The sequence below is a fragment of the Echinops telfairi genome, unplaced genomic scaffold (genome assembly GCF_000313985.2).
Source record: "Echinops telfairi isolate 266 unplaced genomic scaffold, ASM31398v2 ScPeMD7_18;HRSCAF=68, whole genome shotgun sequence".
Taxonomy (NCBI): Eukaryota; Metazoa; Chordata; class Mammalia; order Afrosoricida; family Tenrecidae; genus Echinops; species Echinops telfairi.
This window is the reverse complement of record NW_022103915.1, coordinates 28,044,475-28,054,683: the sequence shown is the minus strand read 5'-3', so window position 1 is coordinate 28,054,683 and position 10,209 is coordinate 28,044,475. Positions and strand designations below refer to the sequence as shown.

At 44.2% G+C, this 10,209-nt stretch overlaps 1 protein-coding gene across 2 annotated transcripts; it reads left to right on the top strand.

Annotated features, from left to right (window-relative positions):
* Positions 1 to 152: 152 nt before the first annotated feature.
* Positions 153 to 10,209, top strand: SAMD15 (sterile alpha motif domain containing 15). 2 transcript variants are annotated; one of them, XM_004699051.2, is made up of 3 exons: positions 153 to 1,854; positions 2,878 to 2,976; positions 9,741 to 10,209. In XM_004699051.2, exons 1-3 carry the CDS (start codon positions 196 to 198, stop codon positions 10,002 to 10,004), a joined length of 2,022 nt encoding a protein of 673 aa, XP_004699108.1. In that variant the 5' UTR covers positions 153 to 195; the 3' UTR covers positions 10,005 to 10,209. The 2 variants fall into 2 exon arrangements, with proteins under 2 accessions (XP_004699108.1, XP_045144015.1); XM_045288080.1 differs by lacking the exon at positions 9,741 to 10,209 and having other exon boundaries at positions 2,842 to 2,946.

Sequence of the window (10,209 nt, the reverse complement as noted above, 5' to 3'; positions counted from 1 at the left end):
GCCGGAGGCCGGCAGCGCAACCGTGAGGAGGGTTAGTGTGTGCTTCTGACGGCGTACTTGTAAAGTCCGGGCTTCAAAGGACCCGCTAAGCCCGGGGAAGAGTCAGGAAGACACTTCCGGGAGCCGTGTATCCATAGAGACGCTGTCGGAAGTGGGGGTTGCTAGGAGACCTGGGCGCCCGGCCTGTGCTGCGTGATGGCGAAGGTCCCGGAAGATTACGATTCTGGTGGATCCGATGAAGACGAAAAGCCTGAACTTATCAAAGCAGCGGAAGATGCCAAGCCAGACAACATCGCAGAGGCAGAACAAGAGCCACGGCCAGAGACGATCCCAGAGACTGAAGAAGACAACTTTGAAGAGGCGGAACCAGACCGTGCCAAGAATGGACCACTCACATCAGCCAGGACGCCTGAAAAAGATTTGTCCAAGGAGTCAGGTGTAGACCTAGCCGAGGAGACTCAGCCAGGGATCCCCCCGGAGACATCCAGAGAAATGGGAGGAGAGCTCGTTACAGATTTGCCGGTCCCTATGGAAGAAAAGCTTGATGAACCCGGCCCAGAGGCCCAAAAGGAAACCATACTAGATGTTACAGAGAATGTATCCGTTCAGTCAGTTGAGGAAACAGATCTAGAGTTACCAAAGGAAAGCAAGCCTGAGGTTCTGGGGAGCACACTCCCTGAGACAGCAGTGGAGCTTTTGGAGGAGCCCAGCCCCGTGGTTTCAGAGGAATCCCACCGCGAGCCTTATGAAGCGATTCTTCAAGGGCCTCTAGATCAGACGAAGCCAAAGTTCCCAAGTGATACCCCAGGAAAATCAGTTGAAGGAACAGATCCACAGACACCAGAGATAAGGGCATCAGAGAGTCCAGAAGAAGCACACAGGGAGTCAGTTCAGGAACAAGAGGGAGAGCCACTGGAGCAGACTGCCCCAGAGTTTCTAGAGCAGACTCGAAAAGAGTCTATTGACGCAGATCTGGAAGCTTCAGAAGAGAGGAAACCAGAGGTTCCAGAGGAGACTGGAAGATCATCCGAGGAGCAAGGGACAGAGCCACCTGAGCAGACTCCACCAGAGGCCCCAGAAAAGACACTAAGAAAATCGATTGAAGATACATGGCAAAACTCAACCAAGAAGAGAGCCCCAGGGCTACTAGAGGAGACTGAAACCTTGTTTCCCAAGGAAGAGTCAGGATTACTAAGAGAGGGAACAGATCCAGAGCTACTAGAAAAGACCCAGCCAGAAGTTCCAAAGGATGCAAGAAGAGAGTCATATGAGGAACAATATTCCAACTCATCGATGAGTGATCTAGAGCAACCACAGGAGATCAAACCAGAGGTTCAAGGGGAGACACACAGAAAGTCAACTAAGGAGAAAGACCAAGAGTCACCAGTTAAAGTCAGTCGACCATATAGAAGGACCTACGCAGAATCTTCCAAGGATGACAAACCAGAACCCATCAAACTTCAGTTTTCTGGAGAAGCTGAGGAACTAGGGTACCTCAAGTACCAACTAATAAAGTCAACAGAAGAAGAAACTAGAGACTTAGTGTTAGAATTTAACAGAGAAAATGAAGCAGAATTAACAGAAACAGATGTAAAGGTTTCTGAAGAACTACTTAAGATAACTGACCATTTCATTAAAGAAGATGAAAGCTTGGATTCCCTAGAGTCTCCCTGGGACTTAGAAACATCCTGCAGTGAAACGGAAGTTTTAGATTTGACGGAAGAGGTGAAGGAATTGGTACCTGAAGATAAAGACACCCAGCCAGCTGAGAGTGAGCTACAATTTGAGTTTCTTAAATGGAGCCCACAGGATGTTGCAGACTGGATTAGCAAGCTAGGCTTCCCTCACTATGAGGTATCCAATATAACTTGTTTTTGTAGAGTTTTACATGTTCTCATCCTGTTCTGAACTTCTGCCCTTCCTGAGCTTTTACCTCTTCTCTAGGAAGGTAGAAAGGTTCTGGACTGTGGTAGAAGTCATTTGGATTTTAATTTTGGTGTTGTCACCAATGCATATTTGTATTTTGAGGGGAGAGAATGGAGATGGGTTTGATTTGGTTTTGCCCTGTTTATCCCCAAGATCATACTTTCTCTGCAATCCTCATATCAAGACTAGGAAACCTAGGTGGGCTCCTTTTCATAGAAAACTGGATTCTTGACAGGTTTTTGGTAATTTTTTCCCTTACCTTGAACTTGTACTATTCAAAGTGTCTGTCTTAAATATGTCATGTATCATGAGTACCTCACAGCACTAATCTAATTAGCCACTTAAACCCAACATAGTTTTGTTTCAAAGATAGGTTGTCTCTTATTTCATTGACGTCAATGCTTGTATTAGGTGCCATAACACAAGAATTGAAGTCTTTGATGCCCGCTCTTCAATTACATTTTACAAGGAACTGTAATAGCGGTACACGTTGACTTTGTAAATGCTAATTCAGTTCCTTAATGAAGAAGCATTCATTGGAACAAGTCAAAGTTTATGTGTCCATGAATGTAATGTGGAGAAAATCACTTGTTCTATATTGGTATATCCACCCTCGCATAGCTACCAAGTACTCCCAGATAAATGTCATACTCTTTTTCTGCTCATATATGATATAACTGTTTATGAGCTCCAGTTTCTTCTTACATATGGAGTACTGAATTTTCCAAATACAATTAAGAAATAGAATTAGTGTGAAATTTAATCAGGAACTTACATGGAAAAATGTATTATGAGGATAGAAAATGAAATTGAATTTCTTTTTCTTATTATAGAACTGGAGACAAACATGATTTCTTTCCTCTCTCTCACTCTCGCTCTCGCTCTCTTTCTCTTATTCTCCCCTGCTGTTTGCAGTCCACCTTTCGAGTGATGTTCTTATTATACTGACAGGAGTGTTTTACCACAAACTTCATCAGTGGCCGGAAACTCATCTATGTAAACTGCTCAAACCTCCCTCAGATGGGGATAACAAAATTTGAGGACATGAAGGTGAGTGTGCACAGTTTCCCTGTCGAACACCAGGAATAGTACCCAGCACCTGTCTCAAACCAGCCTCCTATCACCCAACCAGGGCTCGTCTTTCTGTCAGTGGTGTGGCCAGACTGCCAGGCGCTTAGGTTCCCAGGATCCTTTCCCACAAAGACCTCAAGAACTGTCCATTCGTCCTGTGGTTTTCTTTCTTTCTTATAATCATGTTATTGGGGGCTCATGCAACTCTTGCCACAATCCATACATCCATCCATTGTATCAAGCACATTTGTACATTTGTTGCCATCATTTTTAAAACATTTGCTTCTACGTGAGTCCTTGGTATCAGCTCCTTGGTTTTCCCTCCTCCCTCTCCCGCCCTCCCTCCCTCGTGAACCCTTGATAATTTATAAATTATTATTATATTTTCATGTCTTACACTGACCAATAATCTCCCTTTACCCCCTTGTCTGTTGTGCATCCTCCTGGGAGGAGGTTATAGGTAGATCATTGTGATTAGTTCCCCCTTTCTCTCCCACCTCTCCCGTCCCCTCCTGGAATGGCCACTCTCAAACCTCCTGTGGTTTTCTTTGAGCCCCCTTGTTCAGACTTTTACACCATCAGACCTAGAACACACCAGTTTTAGATTCTCATCATGGCCCCTTTGGGTTCAAACCCCTGCTTTCAAGAGTCTCCCCTTCCAAGGATGTGTACTGTTCTCTGCGCAGAAGCCCTCACTCCATTTATAAGAGCGTTTCAGCTTCTTAGCTCAGGATTGACCCGAGGCTCTCCACAAATTTTTCCCAGTCTGTATCCACTCCCCTAACCACATCTCTATGGAACTCTTTGCTCCCGCCTAACAGGTCCACTTCCCAAACTCACGGATCTATCTTGTGCATCTCTCCCTCTGTAGCTTTGTTCATCTAACCTTTCCCTGGATTAATAACGTGTTAATCACCTTTCAAGGATCCCTGGTGGCACAGTGGTTAAAGCACTTGACTGCGAAACAAAAGGTCAGCAGTTGAAACCTGCCAGATTTAAGGCTTGGAAATCTGGCCAATCTGCAGATCTGTTCTACTCTGCCTGTAGAGTTATCAAGAGGGTGCATTGACTCAAAACAGTGGATGGACCCAGCTCAATTCTTTTTTTTTTTTAAATCATTTTATTGGGGGCTCGTCCAACTCTTAGCACAATCCATCCATCCATCCATGGTGTCAAGCACATTTGTACATTTGTTGCCCTCATCATTCTCAAACATTTGCTTTCTACTTGAGCCCTTGGCATCAGCTCCTTGGACCCAGCTCGATGCTAATCTCTTTCATAAAGTCATTCCTGACCTTCCAAGCCCACAAGAATCTTTCCCCCAAAGTTCTATTTTACTTCTGCAACACCCATTTGGCACTTTCATAACGCCATATGTAGTTTACTGGCTTTGCTGTCTACATTTGAAATAAATGACATTAACCTCTCAAAGCCTTTAAGGTTCCTAAGCTCTCCAGTATCAACCTTGAAATAACAGAAATATGAAGACATTTTAAAGTATTGCCCCCCCCCAAAAAAAAAAGTTGGGGGCAGGGGGCTCTGAGTTCACAAGAAGGAGAGAGACCGCCACCATCAGCATCAGCTGCCCAGCCTGATTCCTACAAGGCTCAGGTCAGACCTGCCGGCGCCCTTCACCCTTCTCACAGCAGCTTTCCCTTCCATAGCAGTTTTAAAAATCATTTTATTACGTGCTCATACAACTCTTATCACAATCCATCCATCCATCAATTGTGTAAAGCACATTTGTACATTCCTTGCCCTCATCATTCTCAAAACATTTGCTCTCCACTTAAGCCATGCCATCAGCTCCTCATTTATTCCCCCTCCCCCCTCCCTCCTCGCTCCCTAATGAACCCTTGATAATTTATAAATTATTATTTTGTCATATCTTACACTGTCTGACGTCTTCCTTCACCCACTTTTCTGTTGCCCATCCCCCAGGGAGGAGGTTATATGTAGATCCCCCTTTCTACCCCACCCTTCCGGTATTGAAGCTCTCACCACTGGCCCTGAAGGGATCATCCGCCCTGGATTCCCTGTGTTTCCAGTTCCTATCTGTACCAGTGTACATCCTCTGGTCTAGCCAGATTTGTAAGGTAGAATTGGGATCATGATAGTGGGGGAGAGGAAGCATTTAGGAACTAGAGGAAAGTTGTATGTTTCATCATTGCTACACTGCACCCTGACTGGCTCATCTCCTCCCTGCAACCCTTCCGTAAGGAGTTGTCCAATTGCCTACAGATGGGCTTTTGGTCTCCGCTCTGCACTCCCCCTCATTCACAATGATATGATTTTTTGTTCTGATGATGCCTGATACCTGATCCCTTCGACACCTCGTGATCGCACAGGCTGGTGTGCTTCTTCCATGTGGGCTCTATTGCTTCTGAGCTAGATGGCCGCTTGTTTACCTTCAAGCCTTTAAGACCCCAGACGCTATATCTTTTGATAGCTGGGCACCATCAGCTTTCTTCACCACATTTCCTTCCATAGCAGTCTTAAATTCTCAGCTGGGTTTGATAATTCATTGTACTGACAGCATAGAACTCACAGACTGTTCTCACAATTAGGGGGCTGTATTAGGGAAGTTGACAAGTTCCATTTCAGGATCGGAAATGTTCAGGATACAGTTCTTTAGCCAGGACAGCCTCTATTTATGGACTAAATTGTGGCTGTCCTACTGACTTTCAACCGCGTGACCCAGCCTCTGCCTTATTGTGATGTGACAAAGCCCCTTTAATGCTGCTGATAAATGCCCAGAGAGCACACCTTTCCACCATAAGCCTCAGTCTGAAGGAACACAGCTTAGGCTCCCTGGGTCAGTGAACCTAGTTCTCCCAAGTAAGTGCCTGGAGGCACTGGTGCCCCCTGTTGAAAGCTCACCTCCACCTGCTCCGTAGACCAGGATGCCTACCACTCTGCCTCCTGCTCTGCCTCTTGGTTTTGCTGCTGCCACTTCTCTGGTGCTTCTTTGGTATCACAGCTTCTCTTCTGTATCAAGGAGATTCAAGTCACAGGAATCTCAGGGTCCAAAGGACAAGCTCTCCACCCCTGCCTCTTCTCTACTGATGGCAGTGACAGCCCCCGCTGGTTCTGAGTGAACTCATTTTAAACTCAGCAGGATGGCAAACTGGCCAGCCACTTTTAGAATGAGAATTCCCATTTCGTTACAAGCACAATTAACCCTAATCGGCACTCAACTGAAACATATAATTCTGTCAGCATCTTCTCCCACCTTGTCTTACCCAGGCCCAGCAGTAGAATGTTGCTTGGGCACAGTTACAAAGTCGATAGCTAGAAGAACCATAGTAATTAATGCACTGTAAGTATGCACATCAGGTTCATTTGACATTAGATACACATAAAAAAGCTAATTATGCTACATTATACAGGTACCTTCTTAGAGATCACACATTAGGGTAAATATACCAAACTTATCTTCCTTGTGGATAAACTAAACATTTATATTCCCACCATTGTAATGATAATAATTTTTTTAACTACCATCAAGTCAATGCCGACTCATATCGACCCTATGGGATAGAGTAGAACTACTGTAGCTTTCCAAGACTGTAATTCTTTGTGGGAATAGAAAACCCTGTATTTCTCCCATGGAGTGGCTGGTGGTTTTGAACTGCTGGCCTTGTGGTTAGTAGCCCAACGGAGAACCACTCTGCCACTCGGCTCCTTGTAATAATAGCACTTAGGAGAGCCACGGTTTATCCCATAACAACACTGGAACAGGAGAGTTAACTACTCACATTTCACTCTCTCTTATCCTCATTGGGGAGAGTGGGGAGAAAGTGGTTGCTTGAGAGCCCTGAATTCTGGATATGCTGCTAAGCCTCTGAGCCACTTTTCCAGTCTGTACCCCCATGACTAGGCCTGCTGTCCATGTCTGAGCAAACACGACTATCTCCAAATCTGCCTGCAACTTCCTTGATTGTGGAATTATTCATGCTTCACCTGCGCAAACAACTAATTCTCCCCTTTGTCCTTACTGCATTCTACTAAGATGACCAGAAAAGAGGTCAGTGTGTTGGCACAACTGGCGGGGTATGAGGGAGTAATGTACTGCCAAACAAGGTGCTTACGGTTATTTCTCTACCCAGCTAGCCGGGGGTGTCCTTAAAACCACTATTCCTTCTTTCCCATTTGTAGTGATAACATTATTTTGGTAAAAGGTGGAAGGAGTCAGTCTTATTTATTCCAAGGGCAAGCTAGATAAGACAGCTTAATACTTGCTTCAGTGTTCTCCTTTCAAAAACTACCCTCAGAATAGATTCACAATTCACTCCATCCAGGTCCATTTTCAAGTGAAAATGCCTGGTGAAGAATACAGATGAATTGTTTATTTCTTTTGTGTGGATGAGTTCATATCATAAAAGGAGCTTCCTAAGCTATGTAACATCCCAGAAAGTTGACTACATGTACACAACGTGGTGAGACAATGGTGGTACAATGGTTAATGCACTTGGCTCCTAACCAATGTGGGGAATTTGAGCCCAGCAACCTCCACGGAAGTTGTGACAATCGTTCCCATGAAGATTCCAACCTTGGAAATCCAATGGGCCATTATACTTGGTCCTATGAGTTGGAATCAACTTAATGGCTGTGGGTTTGGTTTGGGTTTTACTTTACTTAAGCTATTGAAATAGCACCAAATCAGCATGTGGGTAACCAGTTTTTTAAAACATTTAAAATAATTTCAGTTTTTCTAAAAAGAGATTAAAAAGAGAGTCCAATGACTTCTTACATACTCTTAACATGGCGTCCGCCAGGGCTGCATCTTAACTGACCATGCGCTTTTACCAGAGACTAGGAACTCAGCACTGGCACAGCGCTCCTAATCCACATGCTGGCAGGATGTTCAGTGAGATGTTCTCGCTGAGCAGAGAGTATGGGCCATTGTCTTAGAATGTGGAAAATCTAATACTGTGATGATTCATGGAGAGCAATTGTAATCCTTCTTGCTAATTCAAATACGTTACTTCTGTTGCTAAGTCTTAGGCAAAAAATTAAAACCTGTTGTTTGTTGCTTGTTCATCAGAACCACAGAAAGAGCTTGCCTATTTCTGGCCTGCTGATGGGCCTCAAACATACCTTCAGAATCACTGAATTAGATGAGGAGGATTCAATTATATTTCCTGATTCTAAATGTTCCATCTCCACATGTAACCTGTGGTCTTGTGACACTTTTAGTTTCTGTGTTAGACTATTAGATTGACCCGTTTTCAACTCTCACCACCTACATTGAGCACATAGCTCTTCTTGGTATAGATGGCTGCCAAGACATCCCTGGGGGCATGGTCTGTAAACCTCAAGGGATTGATAGATAACCTCTTTTAGTGTGGGGCATTCTACAGGAGAGGCTACAAGAGGTTGCCCGTCTGAACACACTGACCAAGCAAGGTGCTTCATGTGGCAGCATCAATTACAAAGCAGAACACTTATGCCACCTAAGAGTTGTAATCAGCAGCAGTTGAATCTCAACTATTAGAAAGCCCACTGGCCTCAGGGCTCAGGTCGTCCTCTCTCTGGGAATTCCAAGCAGCCATGTAGACTCTTCAGCCTAAAAACCATTCTGGAACCCAAACTCAACCAACTCATGTCGAGTTTGAGAAGAGAGGTATCGTGTTGCTCTAAAACCCATTTCTAGTGGGCAGTTTTGCATCAGGTTGAGATTTGTCTGTGGCATGAATCGTACAGCCTTGAAATGATGGTTGATAGCTGCTTTGATATTAAAGTAATTTTAAAAGTCACTGCACATAGCTCCTATGTCTATGCTGTAGCGGACACCTCCTGGCCTACATTCCCCTTGGTGTGCATCTGTGGATTCAAACGGCAGGGTGATAGCTGACCTGGAATAAAACTAGAACTTGAAAAGGAAAGCAGGCAAGCGCAGCTTGATCCAGGATATTAAGTGGATTGAGCCTGGTGGCGCAAGGACTAGAAATATGTTTGCAAGACCCTGACGATGGTGGAAAGTAACACTTGGGAAAACTTTGCAAGTGAAAAAAACAAAACAACTTTGCAAGTGTAGGTACCACTATTAAATCAGCTTAAGCAGAATGTCTGTTTTGAGTGTAAAGAGCTGGATTTTGTAGTCAAGCAAACTGCCTCAGCAATTACTTCAGTTTCTTTCTTAGTTTCAAGTTCATGAAGCCCCTTTTTTTGTTTGTTTGGGTTTTTTGTTTTTTCTTAAGTCATTTTATTGGGGGCTCGTACAACTCTTATCACAATCCATCCATCCATCCATTGTGTCAAGCACATTTGTACATTTGTTGCCCTCATCATTCTCAAAACATTTTCTTTCCACTTGAGCTCTTGGTATCAGTCCTCATTTTCCCTCCTCCCTCCCTAAAGCCCCTTATAGACAACCTATGTATTAACCTTCCTAGGGAGAATTGTGAAAGTGTGATCTACTCTCATGGTTGGGTAGGTTGCTAGGCCAGAAAAAAAAAGAAATGAGACCTTCCACAGCTATCTGATGCAAGGCCTAGAGACATCTTTCAACCAGGCTTTAAAAATATAATTAATCATATGATTATCTATAAAAATATAATCAATCCATTTTGATAAGGCCAGGCTAGCAAGCCTTGACACTTGACATTTTGTTATTTTATTTTCCCACAGAAATGACTGAAGTAACCTTGCATTTAAGGGATCTACTAAACTTGGTAAACCACTTTAGATTGACTTGTTTTTTCAGGTTATTCCCATTAAAAATGATTCTCGCATTTCAGGTCATTTCTCGGCATACTCGGGAGCTACTGGGAATTGAAGAGCCTTTGTTCAAACGCTCCATCACCCTTCCCCGCAGGGACAACATGGGTTTGTTTTTAGAACAAAAAAGTCACACTGGGGTAAATTCGAATTCCTTGACCCTCTCCGCATATGTCCAAGCAGCAAGATTACAAGATTATGCACCGCAAAAAACTTCTTCTGAAGAGAAACCCAGGTATTCAGATGCAGCAGACCATGGTGGAAGGCACTTCCACTCAGCGTGACAGATCAAAGTAAATCCCTCTGGGGAAGAAATACGGCCTTTTTTGTTTTGTTTTTCTTTTTCTCCATTACAGTTAAAACTGCCCCCTCCTTCCTAGTTCTGCCACTAACTGGGAACAGCACCCCCTTGTGTTTCAGTTCAGAGTCAAAACCTCACCGCCATCAGGTCAATTCCAACTCACTGCACCCCACCCACCGCCCGGCCCC